This window comes from Eufriesea mexicana, unplaced genomic scaffold (genome assembly GCF_001483705.2).
Source record: "Eufriesea mexicana isolate 0111107269 unplaced genomic scaffold, ASM148370v2 scaffold5190, whole genome shotgun sequence".
NCBI lineage: Eukaryota > Metazoa > Arthropoda > Insecta > Hymenoptera > Apidae > Eufriesea > Eufriesea mexicana.
Genome location: NW_016913149.1, coordinates 327,636 through 345,668, shown reverse-complemented (window position 1 = coordinate 345,668; position 18,033 = coordinate 327,636). Strand labels below are relative to the sequence as shown.

Sequence of the window (18,033 nt, the reverse complement as noted above, 5' to 3'; positions counted from 1 at the left end):
TGATTTTAATTTTTCAAAATTATAATATCTACACTTCTTACGTTTAAAATAAAATTCTACTTTGAACTTTTCGGACTCGCAAAATGACTGACATGTATATGCAAATGTTACGTGTACATAATAATATACATACGAGTCCTTTGATATATAAGATAGAAATGAGTATCGGAAATGAATTACACGTGGTACAGATTTTTCTACAAATTTCGTCGAATTATGCGAAAAATCGGGAGTACATGTACAAAGAAACGAATCTACGAAATTCTTGACAAATATTTAGAATTCTTACGAATCTTGGAAATATAATTTTATTCTCACTACGACTATGGCTTATCCTAGTGCTACGAGCAGAATTCGCAATGCTGTAAGAAATTCAAAAAATTATTCAAAAATCTCACTTTTCACTTTCGAGGATATTTTGACCCAGGGTCTGCCGTAATATTCGCACGACTATGCGTGCCGGGAGAAAATTCTGAAATTAATAATTCTTGGAAAACTTGGTATTAGGGATTCAATTAGCGTGGACCATCGAGTCGACGGTGCTGTCTCGCGCAATAAGGTCGCGAAAATCGTGGCGTTGTAATGGCATTAGAAGCGTTCCTCGAGAGCGGAATTGACGTTTCGTTAGAGGAGTTATACGGCTGTTTTATGGCCTCCGCTTCGAGCAGGACGCGTCTTATGGCGAACGTTAGCGAAAAAGACGCGGGATTGACGCGGGAACGATCGTAACGGGCTGCTGAACGAGCAATTGCTTTCTTCTTCGCCGTTCGCACTGACAGGGTGCATCTTCGCGTCGTTTGCAATAACAACGCGACGGCGCAGGCGAATCGAAGCGGTGAAAATTGGACCCGAGGATGCGAAAAATGTTGGACGCATAAATAACCTATATGGGTATACTTCATTCAATTCAAATTTTTTGCGCAAATTTTTGCAAATCCTACGTGAATATAAGACTTGCCTTATTAACGGCCATATAACCGGTGAACGAATGAATGTCCTACACCTATCGCGGCCAAATAACCGGTGAACGAGAAAGCAGTAGAATTTTGAAAAAATTGGAATAACGCGAGTCATTGGAAGATCGATTGCGCATATATTGGAAGAAAAATCATGAAAAGTGATTATGGCAACTCTTATGACTTGCTCCAATTATAAAACGATAACGATGCAGGAATTTGCGAAATTTCGAGTAAAAATTTAAAAAAACGGTCATTTTAGATCACCAAAAGAGTGAAAGAAAATGAAGGAACTTTAAATTATTGAAAAATTTGTGATGTGTATATTAAAAATAAAAAATTGCAAGGTCAAGTGGGCAAAGCGATAAAATTGCATATGCAATTTCTAACGAAGGATTGAAAATCGGTAGTTTGGGCTGGGATATTCGATATTCCGTGAATTTTTATTCAACTCTTTATTAAGAGTTGTCCCATCATATCGACAAACACGATAATTCGATATCCTTTAGAAAAATAACGATATTGGAGAAAGTATTGCATAAAAATTCTGCAAAAGAACATGGCTACCGCGCTCCGAGCTTTACCCGGTGATGACACGAAATTCGTCGTATTTGCACGCGAATGGAATTATCGGTAAAATGAAAAAGGAAGGTGCGCGAGGTTATTAAAGAGATCTCGAGTGCAATTCTGCGCGAAAATCGAGTTTGCGAGGGAAAAAGCCGGTCGCGTGGGCGTGAATGGGGGCTCCCTCTGACGGGCATTCCAGGGTCCGAGTTGCCGTTGTTTTTCTCTCAGACAGAAAACTACATTAGTGCATTACGCTGTGTAGCTAGTAACCGAATTATTTTGCCGATTCAATTAGGGGCCCCGCTGCTCTCGGTCGCGTTCAATAGGTACGAGAGAGTGGCACTGCTTTGATAACCGATTCTATTAACCAGCGGCACGGTTCGGTCAAAGGTACCAGTTACTGTAGACAACGATGTCCATTTTCTTTGAAAACGAACACCCCGCGGAGAAGAACCGTGTTATTCGACGAAAGTAATTTGCAAGACCTCGCTCTGCCGCCATGCACACCGCCGCCATCTTTCTTCCGATATATCGATATCGTTTCAAACTGAGTATCGAGGAATACGTTACGAATTCGTACGGGAAGAAATTGTCAGCCCTAAATTAAATTATTTTATTTATTTATTTAATACAAATTCCGATTTGTCAAATTGGAAAATTTCGAAATTCTGAAAATCTTTAGAAAGTAGAAAAAGTCCGAGTTGGAATGACGAATTTCGACATCTGGTGTTAGTTTCATTACTCGAAAGTTTGAAAATGATGGTGATAACGAAAACTTTAGGTAAAACTATGGAAAAATGGAATAACGAGAGACATTGGCAAATTGATTTAGATACATAGGAAGAAAAATAACGAAGACAATGTTGAATGTGGAATTTCTTATGGAAAATTTTAAAACCACCATTTTGAGCATACTACAATATATTTAGTGTTATAAGGAAAAGAAAAAAGAATTTACCATGGTAAAATGACCGGGAGTAATGGAAATGAGGTAAAACTTTGCAAAAATGGAATAACGAGAGATATTGGCAAATTGATTAAGTATATAAGAAGAAAAATAGCAAAAATAATATTCAATATGGAATTCTTTAAGAAAGATTTAAAAACCGCCATTTAGAGCATACTACAATATATTTAGTGTTAAAAAGGAAAAAAGAAAAGAAACTACTATGGTGAAATGACCAGTGATAATGAAAATGAGGTAAAGCTTTGCAAAAATGGAATAACGAGAAACATTGACAAATTAATCAAGTATATAGGAACAAAAATCGCGAAGACAACGTTGAATGTGGAATTCTATAAGAAAAATTGAAAAACCACCATTTGGACCATACTATTGTACAATATATTTAGTGTTAAAGAGAAAAAAAAATAATTTACTATGGTGAAATGACCGGTGGTAATGAAAATGAGGTAAAACTTTGCAAAAATGGAATAACGAGAGATATTGGCAAATTGATTAAGTATATAAGAAGAAAAATAGCAAAAATAATATTCAATATGGAATTCTTTAAGAAAGATTTAAAAACCGCCATTTAGAGCATACTACAATATATTTAGTGTTAAAAAGGAAAAAAGAAAAAAACTACTATGGTGAAATGACCAGTGATAATGAAAATGAGGTGAAGCTTTGCAAAAATGGAATAACGAGAAACATTGACAAATTAATCAAGCATATAAGAAAAAAAATAGCAAAAATAATGTTGAATATGGAATTCTTTAAGAAAAATTGAAAAACCACCATTTGGACCATACTATTGTATAATATATTTAGTGTTAAAAAGAAAAAAAAAAATAATAATTTACTATGGTGAAATGACCAGTGATAATGAAAACGCGGTAAAACTTTGAAAAAATCTTTTCAAAATTAATTTTCTAATTGTATATATTTTATAATTGCATATTTGTATTATATTTTATAATTGCATATAATTTATTGTTAGCTCTTTCGTTCATCAGACTTTCTGTAAATTCTTATATTATCTGATTATTCAATTTTTCGCTATCCGTTCTTCTCTTAACTTATTTTCTACACACCTCACGTACCACCCCTTCCGAAATTTACATAGAAAAATCTCAAAGACAAGGTTAAATGCGAAATTTTTACCGAAAGTTTAAAAAACTGCCATTTAGTCCACCTGCCATTGGATTTAATATTAACAACCCCATAAAATGTTTTCACTGGAATTTCTCCCCAAAGACATAATTTTCGCCATTCTTCGTGAATCCATACGAGGAACCCGATATTTTCGCAACGTCCAAGAAATCGATACCGTCTCGAAATTATTAAACCAATATATACATAATCACCATCCGTGTATAGACCACGTTATGGTTAAAGAAGAACACCATAGCTGTAACAAACGCGTGGCAGCTTTCTCCAGTACGGGAGCTGGAAAAACGCAATTAGGCGTTCGCCATTGCTGCGCTTTCGCCCCATGGAAAGCTCGAGGAGCGAGCCATGGGAGGCGGAAACGGCATAGCGCGAAGGGCGATAAGGTTGTAGAAAATACATTGCACGAAAGAGCTGGCCCTGAAGTATAGTCGATACTGCAGCCAACGATGCCTACCGCAGCACTGTTTCCCCTTATCCAACGATCCCCCGGAGCTTCCGCCCCCGGATGAAAGAGAAAGCAGGAGAGAGAGAGAGAGACGAGATTTGCGTGAATCGCGAATCCCGGTAATAATTGCCGAAGGGTTGGGAAAATGCAGAGAAAGGGTTCGTCTGATGAAAATTTCCAGCCGAAAATGCAAACGCTCTGCTAATATCGGCGAGCAATCGCGTCCTCGACGAGACGTCTGCGGGAAAGAAGGAAGTATAATAGTAATTACTCTGCGCGAGGATGTGTCATCCCTTTGAAATTGTTTCGGGGAATTTTTCCACCCCATCTGCTGGAATTTCCAGTCATTTTTTCCAGCGCAGAAAATCTTACCCCTCCCTCTTGTTCGACAATTCTTGTCCTTTCTTCGAATAAAATGGAACGATTCTTGTTGAGCTTTGTCTGACAACCTGTCTATTAAAGCTAGAACTACCAATTGTGTCAAAATGACTAATTTCAGAATTTTTCTATCTGCGCTTACTAAAAACGTATACAGGTAGCCCTCCTATAACGCGGTTTCACTATAACACGATTCATAAATTGCGGAAACCCTCCTACAACACGGCATATTATAACACGATTCATAAATTGCGGGATCCTATAACATCCTATAACGCCGTTCCGCTTTAACACGATAATTGCGAAAACCTTTGTACAGCACTGTACTTCTAGATGAGCAGTGACGACGAAGAAATGAATTAAATTAAAATTGAGTTAAATTAAAAAGATATTTTTGTTTTGCGTTGGACATACATTTATATTTTTAATAAAAATTAATTAAAAATTTGTTTTTATTAAGTTTTCGGAATATAAGTCTCCTTTTTGTACGGCCCTGGGTCTCATACAACACGGTATCTTCTAGGAACCTATCTACCGTGTTATAGGAGGGTTACCTGTATTTAAATTTGTGGTAGTTGTAGAATGTGTGGTATGAGTGTGGGGAATGTTTGTATGGAAGAATGAGTGTGTGACGAGTATGACAGAGAGATGTGAGAAAATGATCAGTAACTAAATGACAGTCATTACATATAGACGTTGTGTGTGAGAGAGTACTCGAGAGACTATGTCGCAGTTGGAAGCGAATTTATTTTACGAGATTTATTTTTACGAGATAATTAACCCTTTGCACTCGATGATCTTTTGGCTAAAAATGAGTAGGAGTTCAAAGATTTTCTGCTATAAAGCTGGCGATATTTCTTTTAGTAATAAATAAGGAATCGTATAATAATTAACACGTAGAATTATTTCATTTCGATAGCTCACGCATCGTTATATTATCTTAAATTTGACGTATTAATTAATATCGATCTTCGAAATTTGATCTAATGGTGATTGACGGTCGCCTCTCGAGTGCAAAGGGTTAATATTGTGCTGTTATTGTGTTAGATAAATCTTCTTATTTGTTTATCCATTTACTCACAGAATTGTCCCTACGATAGTGGCAAGACGAATTTTTATTGGGTACATCATTTATTGGGTATTTGTAAGAAAGGTATTATAAAAATGGTATAAAATGGTTGAATTATTTCCCGACTGGGAAATTTGGGAGGTAAATAAATAAAGAAGAAATGCAGGAGTAATTTCATTAGCGAGCAGGTGTTTCGTGATAGAAAACAAGCAGTCGGAGACTCTATCGGTTCTTACAAATCGATGCAGGGACCTGATCTTGATACGTGTACGGATACAATTTATTTTGCTGGCACCGCAATTAAGATAAGTGTCCCGGTGGTTATTCATGGGGCTTTAACGAAACATATGCTACCGGTGCACAGCACGACGTTCGTGCGAACGAGCCGACGATGTACCTTTGGTATCAGGAGAATTCTAAAGCGGCAGTTAATTTCCGAAAGCGTAGAATTTAGATAAACCGAATGAATCCTGTGGAAAAGGTGTAAGTGCATAGGAAACATAAAAGTATAATACATAGGGGTGTAGTAAATAATTACATTGACGTACAATTTATAGGAACTATGCGAATAATATTTTGAAGATATTAAGGAATTTTGACAGAAGTTTTCATAGAAATGAAATGGAAGGGGATATTAAATAATTTCACTAATGTGTAGTTTATTTTGAAGACAGTTTTAAAATGCTTATTAAAAGCTTTCATATTTTTCCTGTGACCTAACAAATAAAATATAATTTGTTGCATCCAACAAAAGTAAGAACGAAATCTAGAACCTCGATTCGCGAGCAACCGCAATTCCAAATTCCCAATTCCCAATTCCCAATTCCAAATACCCAATTCCCAATTCTCAATTCCAAATACCAAATTCCCAATTCCAAATTCCCAATTCTAAATTCCCAATTTTAAGTTCCCAATTTCAAATTCCAAATTCCAAATTCCCAATTCCCAATTACAAATTTCCAATTCCAAATTTCCAATTTTAAGTTCCCAATTCCCAATTACAAATTTCCAATTCCAAATTCCCAATTTTAAGTTCCCAATTCCCAATTACAAATTTCCAATTACGAATTCCCAATGTCAAATTCCCAATTCCCACTTCCAAATTCCCAATTCCAAATTTTCAATTTTACATTTCCAATTCTCAATTCTCAATTCCAAATACCAAATCCCAATTCCAAATACCCAATTCCCAATTCTCAATTCCAAATACCAAATTCCCAATTCCAAATTCCCAATTCTAAATTCCCAATTTTAAGTTCCCAATTCTAAATTCCCAATTCTAAGTTCCCAATTTCAAATTCCAAATTCCCAATTCCCAATTACAAATTTCTAATTCCAAATTCCCAATTCTAAATTCCCAATTCTAAATTCCCAATTTTAAGTTCCCAATTCCCAATTACAAATTTCCAATTACAAATTCCCAATTTTAAGTTCCCAATTTCCAATTATAAATTCCCAATTCCCAATTTCAAATTCTCAATTCCACATTTCCAATTTCCAATTCCCAATTCCCAATTTTAAATACTCAATTCCACACTTCCAATTCCCAATTCCCAATTCCCAATTCCCAATTTCAAATTCTCAATTCCCAATTCCAAATTCTCAATTACAAATTTCCAATTCCCAATTCTCAATTCCCAATTCCAAATTCTCAATTCCATATTTCCAATTCCCAATTCCCAATTTCAAATTCTCAATTCCCAATTGGAAATTCCAAGATCCAAAAATCCGCACTCTACGACCAGTGGAAACCAACCCATCGAGAATCCTAAAGAATCCCTAAAAACGTGAGATTAGGAACGTAGGAAAGCACAGTGGCTCGTTCTCGGACGAGTAGATCGGCAAATTGGGGAGCGAAGGGTTGTCGCACGTGTGCGAATTCGCGACACGTGCCGATTCTCGCGACAGCCACGGATTTTACGACTGTTTGCCGCTTCGCGGAGCGCGAGGATCGGTGCCACGAGGCCGCTCGGAAACGGTGACGAAATCGAGCGTGGAAGCCTTCCGAGGCGAAGCTGGTCGAGGGTTTCACGATTTGCGGAGGAAGCAAGCAGCAAACAGCCCTCGGCGGTCCCTGGATCGGATCAGTTGTCTCGCGCGAGTAGAACTGCCAACAAACGCCCACGGCTTTCCTTCCGTTTCTTTCCACGAATTTCATTATGCGAGTTTTGATTACGAGAATGATCCACTGCGTAGATGGAATGGAAGCTTCAGGTTTGAGATTCGCATAATCGATTCGTATTGTCTCGTGATGTGAGATATTCGTAGCTGAGAATTGTTCAATTTCTGCTTGATTTACTGAAGGAAAGATGAATTAACGTTTCTTCCAGATCGACTGTCTAATAAATTAATTAATCTGACAAATGTGAATTTTGTTTTTCTTTGAGAATTTGATATTTGTTAAAAATCGGGAATTTTTATGAAGATTCGAATTTTTCTATTTCACAAACCACGGGCGTGACACGTGGTGTCTACGTTTGGCCCGACCGATGTACCACGGGCCACACTCGTGATAATCAGTTTTGACTCGAAAGCCCTACCACGAGTCTCACACGTGGTTGTAGGCCAAAGGGTTAAATAATCAACCTAACCTAACTTTTTGCACTCGGCGACTTTCGTTACAGGAAAAGAGTAACTGGAAGACTTTCTGCCATAAGGTCGACATGATTAAAACGGTAAATGGGAAATCGTATGCAAATTAAGAGGTAGAATTATTTTACTTCGACATTCCACGTATCGTTGAGTAATTTTAAATTTGTTATATTAATTAACTGGGAGTCGCGTCTCGAGTGCAAAGGGGACTATCTCGGAGATAAAATGACGAAGGGTGAACCAATCGCAGCGAAAGAAAAGCATCCAGCGTTATTTATCACGACAGACCGCCAAAAATCAGAGGGTGCAAGAACCGTGAAAAGGACCTGGAGGAACAATTTCTCTTTTTGTCGTGGAACAAACACGGGGTGATACGTTTCACAGACGAAAATCGTTAGCTGGATAGACGGGGGAAGCAACGGTACGCTGCGTTTTTTCCGCGTCCAGCCCGCGGGAACCGTGGATCTATAATTGTGATGTGAAAAATGGGTGGAAATAGGAAAATCGTGGAGTGAAAGATGTAAAAAACGGGTAAAAAACACGGAAACCGTGGAGTGGAAAACATGAAAAGCGTGGTGTGGAAAATGTGAAAATCATGGAGTGGAAAATGCGAAAACCGTGGAATGGAAGGCGTGAAAAACAAGTGGAAAATCCGAAAACCGTGGTGTGGAAAACGCGTGGAAAATAATAAAACCGTGGAGTGGACTGGAAAACGCGGAAACCGTCGAGTGGAAGACATGAAAAACGCGTGGAAAACCTGAAAACTGTGATGTGGAAAACGCGTGAAAAACAATAAGACCGAGGTGTGGAAAACATGTGGAAAATATTAAAATCGTGGCACGAGAAGCGCGTGAAAAGCACTAAAATTGTGCGATGAAAAACGCCTGGAAAATAGTAAAATCGTGAAATAGAAAACGCGTGGAAACGCTTAAAATCGTGGCACGAAAAATGCGTGGAAAATACCAAAACCGTGGAATGGAAAACGCGTGGAAAACAGTAACCCTGTGGAGTGGAAAATGCGTGGAAAACACTAAAATCGTGCGATGAATAACGCGTGGAAAATACTACAATCGTGAAATAGAAAATGCGTGGAAAACACTAAAATCGTGCGATGAATAACGCGTGGAAAATACTACAATCGTGAAATAGAAAATGCGTGGAAAACACTAAAATCGTGCGATGAATAACGCGTGGAAAATACTACAATCGTGAAATAGAAAATGCGTGGAAAACACTAAAATCGTGCGATGAATAACGCGTGGAAAATACTACAATCGTGAAATAGAAAATGCGTGGAAAACACTAAAATCGTGCGATGAATAACGCGTGGAAAATACTACAATCGTGAAATAGAAAATGCGTGGAAAACACTAAAATCGTGCGATGAATAACGCGTGGAAAATACTACAATCGTGAAATAGAAAACGCGTGGAAACGCTTAAAATCGTGGCACGAAAAACGCGGGGAAAATACTAAAATCGTGAAATAGAAAATGCGTGGAAAACACTAAAATCGTGCGATGAATAACGCGTGGAAAATACTACAATCGTGAAATAGAAAAGGCGTGGAAAACGCTAAAACCGTGGATAAAAAAGGCGTGGAAAACGCGAAAACCGTGGGACACTCGTTCGTTTTCGAACCGAACCAACGGATTTTCACCGTTACGCACACTGCACACGCGTGCACGAAAGCTGCACGTAGCACGTGCATGCGTCGCATAAGATTAAACAAAGGAAACGCGAGTTCTAGTCCAAACGTATTGTACATAACGGTGACCATTCGTTCGACGAAAGTAACGGTTAACACTGGAACCACCGACTTGCAACGCGTGTCTAAGTAAAAGACACATACGCCATTATACATATTATTCAAATACAATAATAAAAATAAATCGCGCTCCATAAAAGTCACTAGAAATTCAAAAAGTACAAAACACCTGATTATTTTCACCAATTTCAGAAATAGAAAATACGAAACTCCTCATTTCGATTAATATTAATACCTAACATAACCTAAATGTCCAACTTAAATAGTCCAATCATCGAAAAAATTCATTTATGTTCATTTATTCTCATTATTCTATATATAGAATGTAAAATAAATATAAATTTTTATAAATAACAATTATTTAGAAATTTAATTTTGAAATTATTTCTTTTCCAATTAAATTCAACTTTGTACATTAATACACACGAAAACGAGCTACACTCGTGGTACACTGAAGTAAAATTACACTTAACGTGTTTTAACATTTAACAATGAACAAGACACGATCCCAAAAGATATTACAATTTTTATAATTATATCTACGAGTCAATCTACGATTCTTTATAATTAAATTTCGGCACAAACTGTCAATTCTTTTATAAAAATTCATTTTTGACAGAAAGACGAGGAATTGTAAAAATATAATTAAATAAGAAGAGACGATTAGAAAATTGATCGTCCATAGATCAGCAGAAAAATTGAGGGAACTAGTGATTAGAGGGATAACGCTGAATATAGGGTTTCTAATCAAAAGTTTGGAAATGGTCATTTAGGCCCTGGCAGATTCAGAGTTAATAAGAATGCACGAAGTGGAACTAGCTGTCCTAGCGGAGCGGGAAATTAGTTGGCAAGAGAAATTTATGGTAGCATAATTTCCAGTGCCACCGATTAGGATGACAGAGAAGATTCCCGAATTTTCCTGGAATATCAACTCTCACCGACGAGTATAAATATTCCTTCGGTACCCTAACTCTGTAAACCAGAATCAATCCTGTCACGCATATTTCTCAGTGAATAATATTTAAAAAAATAGAAAAGTCTGGAAGAATTGCTATAACACACTTGGAAATCCTAATTTCTATAATTATTCTGTTTATATAATAATTATATAATAATTAAAGGTATCTACAACCTGCAGAATCACCTGGTGGTCACCTCACTTTATTTACATCGATGAATATGGAAAACAGGTGAAAAGATAGATGAAAGAAGAGAAAAGGTGTACACTAGTTCAAAAATATTTGGAACTCTGTGTTTCGAGGTGGAGCCTGCCATTGCAAAGGTGTGTTGGCGTCAGTCATCGACGAAGTGGAAAAATTCTCAGAGTGCAAAGGGTCAGACGTATTACACCTAAACCATCTCTATAGGTTTGTTTGAGAGAAAAGCAAATACGAAGTTGACAGGACCCTGGTTTACACGTCGAATATTCCCTACGAATCTTGGGAAAAATAGAATAAAAATACAGAAATATATAGCGAAGATACGCGATTATAATGATGACAAAATCGAGACTGGATCTCGAAACGAAAATTGGTTATTCAGGTTATGGTAGGTCTAGCATTAAATCAGTTTTGAGTATCTAAATAGAGTAAAGGGAATGATATATATACTGTAATTGAATAAGTATGCAGAAGTTACGTGTTAATTTCGCTGCCAACAGGTAGCTCACTGACCAAACAACGCGCTTAGACAATTTCGTCTAAAACGTGTCAACGTTAGGCGAATGCAGACTTCTGTCATACATCTATTAAATCGTCAGACACATCGATCACTGAATGATCCCTCTCGATCTAGATTCTCAACTTGGCGAACAAAAATGCACGACTGTATTTGCAATATTTATGCGAACCACGTACTACCTAAGATCTGTCAATTTCGTCAAATCTGTCATCAATCTGTCAAAGGTTCCTCACAGAAGAGCAAAAATCTAAATCCGATTATATAGACTATAAAAGAATGACCTGTTCTGTTGGTCATCTTTAGGATTCGCGCAGTATATCGACTATAAAAGAACAATCTGTCATGTTGGTCAAGTTGTTCAACTATAGGATCCATATACTCTCTTCGATCTGCCAATCTCATCGACACGATCTGCCAATCTCATCGACACGATCTGTCAAATATCATAAAAAATGTCAGATTCGAGGAGAAAAATCTAAATGCGAATATATCAACTATAAAAGAACGAGTTGTCATGTTGGTGATCTATAGAATTTACATACTCTCATCGATCTGTCAATCTCACCGCTACGATCTGTCAAACATCACCAAAAATTCGGGATTCGAGGAAAAATATCTAAACGCGACTATATCAAGTATGAAAGAACGACTTGTCATGTTGGTGATCTATAGGATCCACGCACTCCCTTTGACCTGTCAATTTTACTGACACGAAACGTCACCAAAGATTGCTCACAGAAGAATAAGAATCTGAACGCGACTATATCGACTATTAAACAAAAACCTGTTCCGTTGGTCAAGTTGGTCATCCATAGGATCTACACACTCTCCACGATCTGTCAATTTCACCGATATATAATGTCATCAAAGATTTCCGATTCGAAGAACAAAGGTCTAAACGCGACTATATCGACTATAAAACAACGATCTGTTCACCTTTGGTCATGCTGGTCATCTATAGAATCCACGCACTCCCTTTGACCTGTCAATTTTACTGACACGAAAGGTCACTAAAAATTCCGGTGTCATGCTGGTCATCTATAGAATCCACGCACTCCCTTTGACCTGTCAATTTTACTGACACGAAACGTCACAAAAAATTCCGACTTGGAGAAAAAGAATCTAAACGCGACTATATCGACTATAAAAGAACGATCTGCTCTCCTTCGGTCATGTTAATCATCTATAGAATCAACGCACTCCCTTTGACCTGTCAATTTTACTGACAAGAAACGTCACCAAAAATTCCGAATTGGAGAAAAAGAATCTAAACGCGACTATATCGACTATAAAAGAACGATCTGCTCTCCTTCGGTCATGTTAATCATCTATAGAATCAACGCACTCCCTTTGACCTGTCAATTTTACTGACAAGAAACGTCACTAAAAATTCAGAATTCGTGGAAAAATAATCTAAACGCGACTATATCGACTATTAAAGAAAGACCTGTTCCGTTGGTCAAGTTGATCATCTATAAAATCCACGCACTCCTTTTGACCTGTCAATTTTACTGACAAGAAACGTCACTAAAAATTCAGAATTCGTGGAAAAATAATCTAAACGCGACTATATCGACTATTAAAGAAAGACCTGTTCCGTTGGTCAAGTTGATCATCTATAAAATCCACGCACTCCTTTTGACCTGTCAATTTTACTGACAAGAAACGTCACTAAAAATTCAGAATTCGTGGAAAAATAATCTAAACGCGACTATATCGACTATTAAAGAAAGACCTGTTCCGTTGGTCAAGTTGATCATCTATAAAATCCACGCACTCCTTTTGACCTGTCAATTTTACTGACAAGAAACGTCACTAAAAATTCAGAATTCGTGGAAAAATAATCCAGACGCGACTATATCGACTATTAAAGAAAGACCTGTTTCGTTGGTCATGTATAGGATCCACGCACTTCGATCCCTGCGTCTCGCGGACACCGAAACCGCCAAAGATTGCCAACCCGAATGGAAGCAGACTCGCGAGCAATTGTACCTGGCAGAAACTGGTCGGAAAAATTGTGGGAAATCCCTTAGCCTAAGCATAGCGCGCGAAAAAATATGAAGAGGTGTGAACACGGTGTACCTGGCGGATGAAGCCACCATGAATTGACCAGGGATGGTTGTTGGTTGCCGTGGCCCTCACCGACAGGGGCGTACATCCTCCTCCGACTACGTCACGCCCGTCACTGCCGCCCCGTGCGGCTGCACCCCCGACTGCCTTCAACCCATAACCCACCGCTCCTCCCGGGATTCCTGTCACTTCCCCTTCCTCCGCGTACGCAAGAGGGTTGCAAGGTTACCGACACCCCCTTCCGTCCCGCAACCCCTCGACGCCCCGAACACCCCACCCGCCACCACCTCCAGCGAGCGTTCAAGGTGGAGGAACAAGCGACTCCGTGGAGCGACGCACAACCACCCCCGGACCCGCTTTTCCTACGCAAGCAACCGACCAGCCACAGCCATCACTTTCGCTGGAAAGGCCTCGGCCAGGGCTGACGTTGCAAAGGGCGAGCGCGAGCAACTTTCTTTTCTCTCTTTCTTCCCTTGCTTTCCTCGTTCTCTTTGCCCTCTGGTTGGCTGTCTTCGCGCATTGTTCGCCATTTCGGCGGGACCTTCTTGCACAGTCCCGGACTTCTTCCATAAGCCGTGAGTTTGTCGCTGTGAGACTCGAATAGTCTGTACTTTCATCGGTATCAACTCTTTTCCTGCGTACTTTTGCTGATACTTTCTCGCGTAGGCAGTAGCCTCTCTAATAAGCCGTACCTTCTCGCATAGTCTGTATCTTATTGAATAATCCCTATCACATTGCATAGTCCGTACCTTCTCGAATAATACCCATTATCTTACATAGACTGTACCTTCTCACATTTTGAGAGTTGGTAGCCTCTAGAATAAATCGAATCTTTTCGAATAATCCCTATCATCTCGTATAGTTTGTACCTTCTTGAATAATCTTTGCCTTCTCGCATAGTCTGTACTTTCTCTAATAATCCCTAGCACCTCACATAATCCATATCTTCTCGAATAATTCCTGTTAGCTAGCATAGTCCATACCTTCTCATACAGTTAGTAGACTCTCGAATAATTCCTATTAGCTAGCATAGTCCATACCTTCTCGAATAATTCCTATCATCTAGCATAGTCCATATCTTCTCGCATAGTTAGTAGCCTTCCGAATAATTTGAACTTTCTCGAATAATCCCTACCACCTCACATAATCCGACCTTCTCGAATGATTCCCATTATTCAGCATAGTCCATACCTTCTCACACAGTTAGTAGCCTCTCGAATAATTCGAACTTTCTCGAATAATCCCGATCATCTCGCATAGTTCGTACCTTCTTTCATAGTGTATAGCTTCTCGAATAATGCCTACCTTTTCGCACAGTTAGTACCCTCTAGAATAATCTGACTCCCTTAGTATAATCCGAAGCTTCTCGAATAATCCATACCTTTAGTTTTCACCTTACCAATCGCATAATCGATTCGTAAACTTCTTTAATAGTCGGTGCCCACCCCAGTAGCTTCTATAATAGTATAGTCCTCGCGAGAAATAGATTATAATCGAGAAACCGGTCCAGTCCAGAACTATTGCAGATCAGTCCCTTTGCTAGTAGAGTCAAAGACAGTGTGCCAGCATCTAAATACAGCTAACTAAGACTACAGCTAAATAGGAGCCCTGTGTCTATGTAGCTTACAAAGTAATCCAACGAACGTGTGCAACGACTACATTTTCGAACGCATATGCCAAGCTCCTGCAAAGTTATCAATTATTATTATTATTTCCGGAGAGACAGTTCCTCTTTTGAGTCTACCAGGGAGCAAATCATGTAGCATATACGAGTGCAGCGACTTCCGATGCAGCGAGATGAGACGTCTAGGGAAAACCGAGACGCTGGTAAGTTGATTAGAGCCTCAGACAGGTCAAAGGTGTCCTTTCCTCGCTGGTCGAAGCTATATCTGCGTTCACTAGCCACGAGTTTCCCCAAATCGATAAGATGGGTCGAAAAAGAGGATAAAAGGAAGCAACGACGCGTCGAATCGACGAAATACACGCGGTTGCTATGCAATGGACTTGCTGCGATTGCTGACGATGGTTAGGGAGGTTAGGCGAGTGCAGACACTATACTTCGGACGACCTACCTACTACCAAGCTAACCAAAATCTGAGACTGAAGACTGAAGAATAGGAAGACCGTGTTTTAGCCAAAATTAATGTCCAAAGTGAGCCTAGAATGAATTAACTCTTTGGGCCACGCTGGGATTCAAAGTGTCCCACCTTTTTGATGCACCGTAATGCATGCTGGGACATTTTTAGTAATTTTAATTAAGAATAAGGAAAATAAAGGATATAATACTGTGGTATTGCGAGCACTGAAGCACGCTAACAAAGGAAATAGTATTAAGAGTGATAGCGGGACGAATGGGTGTGCGGTCTTACTTATAAGCGAATGCATGGGAACGTTCGGGCCGCTTCTCGAAAAGCGAGGAATAATAAACAGCGGCGTTGGGTCCGACTCGAGCGTTCAGGGCGACATCTAGGATGCGGGCGAAAGAACAAACGATAGTGCGAAAGAATCATTTTGACGGGATATCTATGACTGTGTCGAGTGATCGAGAAAGAAAGTCTGTGCATGAGAAGAGAGAGTTTTGACTTCGAGTAAGGGTGCAAGGGCACGGGTGAGGCAGAATGCGTGTAGTCGAAACGCAGCGAATAGAGGATCGTGTGCTAGAGAGTTAGCGTAATATGTTAGTTTAAATAAATCTGTTTTGTTATTAAAATGGAGTCGTTGTTTATTAGACGCGCAGATCTCTGTCAGTATAGGATTAATCTAGCAATAATCCTACACTAATTTATCGATAAATTAATGGTAATATGGGGAAAGGAAGAAGAATATTTTGATATCAAAAAATTATTCTTATTTAGAGAATTTAATTAAATTTAGAGGAGATTTTATTTATCTATTTGAGGTATTTGAGCTTCCTGAAAGCTCTCGTATCACAGGACGATAATAATGGTACTGGATGGATGCAGAATGTTAAAGACAAAGGGGGGTAAAGCTTTCTGTGCTTATGGCTGGATTCTTTTGGTTCGGGGTGAGAATTAATTACAGCGAGGATTATTCTGGGAACGTTAAAATTAATTGAAATACAGGACAGTTCGATAATTAGTAACTTTATTATATCCCGACAGAAAATCATATCTAAAATAGAAAAGCCAGTTTAGAATACTTAATATTATTTACTTTTTTATTATTAGGATATTAATATTAAGTGAGGTATTTGAGCTTCCTGAAAGCTCTCGTATCACAGGACGATAATAATGGTACTGGATGGATGCAGAATGTTAAAGACAAAGGGGGGTAAAGCTTTCTGTGCTTATGGCTGGATTCTTTTGGTTCGGGGTGAGAATTAATTACAGCGAGGATTATTCTGGGAACGTTAAAATTAATTGAAATACAGGACAGTTCGATAATTAGTAACTTTATTATATCCCGACAGAAAATCATATCTAAAATAGAAAAGTCAGTTTAGAATACTTAATATTATTTACTTTTTTATTATTAGAATATTAATATTAAGTATTAATATACTTAATACTTGGCAATACTTAAAGACTTTGATTACTTAAATGACACATAAATCTAATGGAAGAACCACTTTGCTTGGAGACACTTATCGCTTATTTATTCGACAGACTCTCGACTACAAATGGAATATTCATCGAAGTTATCTATGGAGAACGGACAAATGTTATTCAACTTAATTAAAACCGAATAAATGATAGTTCATCTATAGAAGATCATCTGTTTGAGAGTCAGAGCTGACAGAAACCTAGTATAATATTTTAGTTAAATAAATCCATTTCGTTATTAAAAAGGAGTCGTTCATTAGAATCGCAGATCTCTGTCAGCATAGGATTCATCTAGCAGTAATCCTACAATATTTTCCTATTTAATTTCCATAATATACCAAGCTTCCATTAACATCTTGAAAAGTGTCCTTTCTAACCCACGATATTACTATTCCCTTTATTTTATCATACTAATCCAGACAATTGTCTATTGACACCACTGTGGTCCACTGACGAAGCAACTTCCTGTCACCTAGTAACCAATATTTCACTATTCAAGTCAAAATTCTGTCAAAATTCTGTCAACAATTTTCTCTACAATTTTGCGTCCAAAGTGAACATCCTAATCGACCAATGCTAGTTCGCCCTAGCAGCTAGGTCTGATGGATAATCGAGGAGAACGTTGGATCGCGAGGAAATTCGTTGGCAGACGGAGGAACGGTCGATTTCGAGGTACCGAGTCGGAAAGGTGGTCGAAATCTGCTCGAGATCGGGTAATGTATGCCGATTAAGCGGAGATACGGTCGCAGGTATTTTTCAATCGTCTCGACCGTGAAGACCGGTGCACGAGATGCGTACTCCAGGCGGTATCTGTTAGTCAGATTAGCCAG

General features: G+C 38.5%; 1 protein-coding gene across 1 annotated transcript in view; it reads right to left on the bottom strand.

Moving 5' to 3' along the window:
* The window catches only part of chinmo (Chronologically inappropriate morphogenesis), a 91,838-nt gene extending 78,110 nt beyond the window's left edge, over positions 1-13,728 (bottom strand). The window contains exon 1 of the mRNA XM_017906222.1: positions 13,653-13,728. Coding sequence (XP_017761711.1) covers positions 13,653-13,728 — 76 coding nt within the window. The remainder of the gene's footprint in view (positions 1-13,652) is intronic.
* Positions 13,729-18,033: the final 4,305 nt, after the last annotated feature.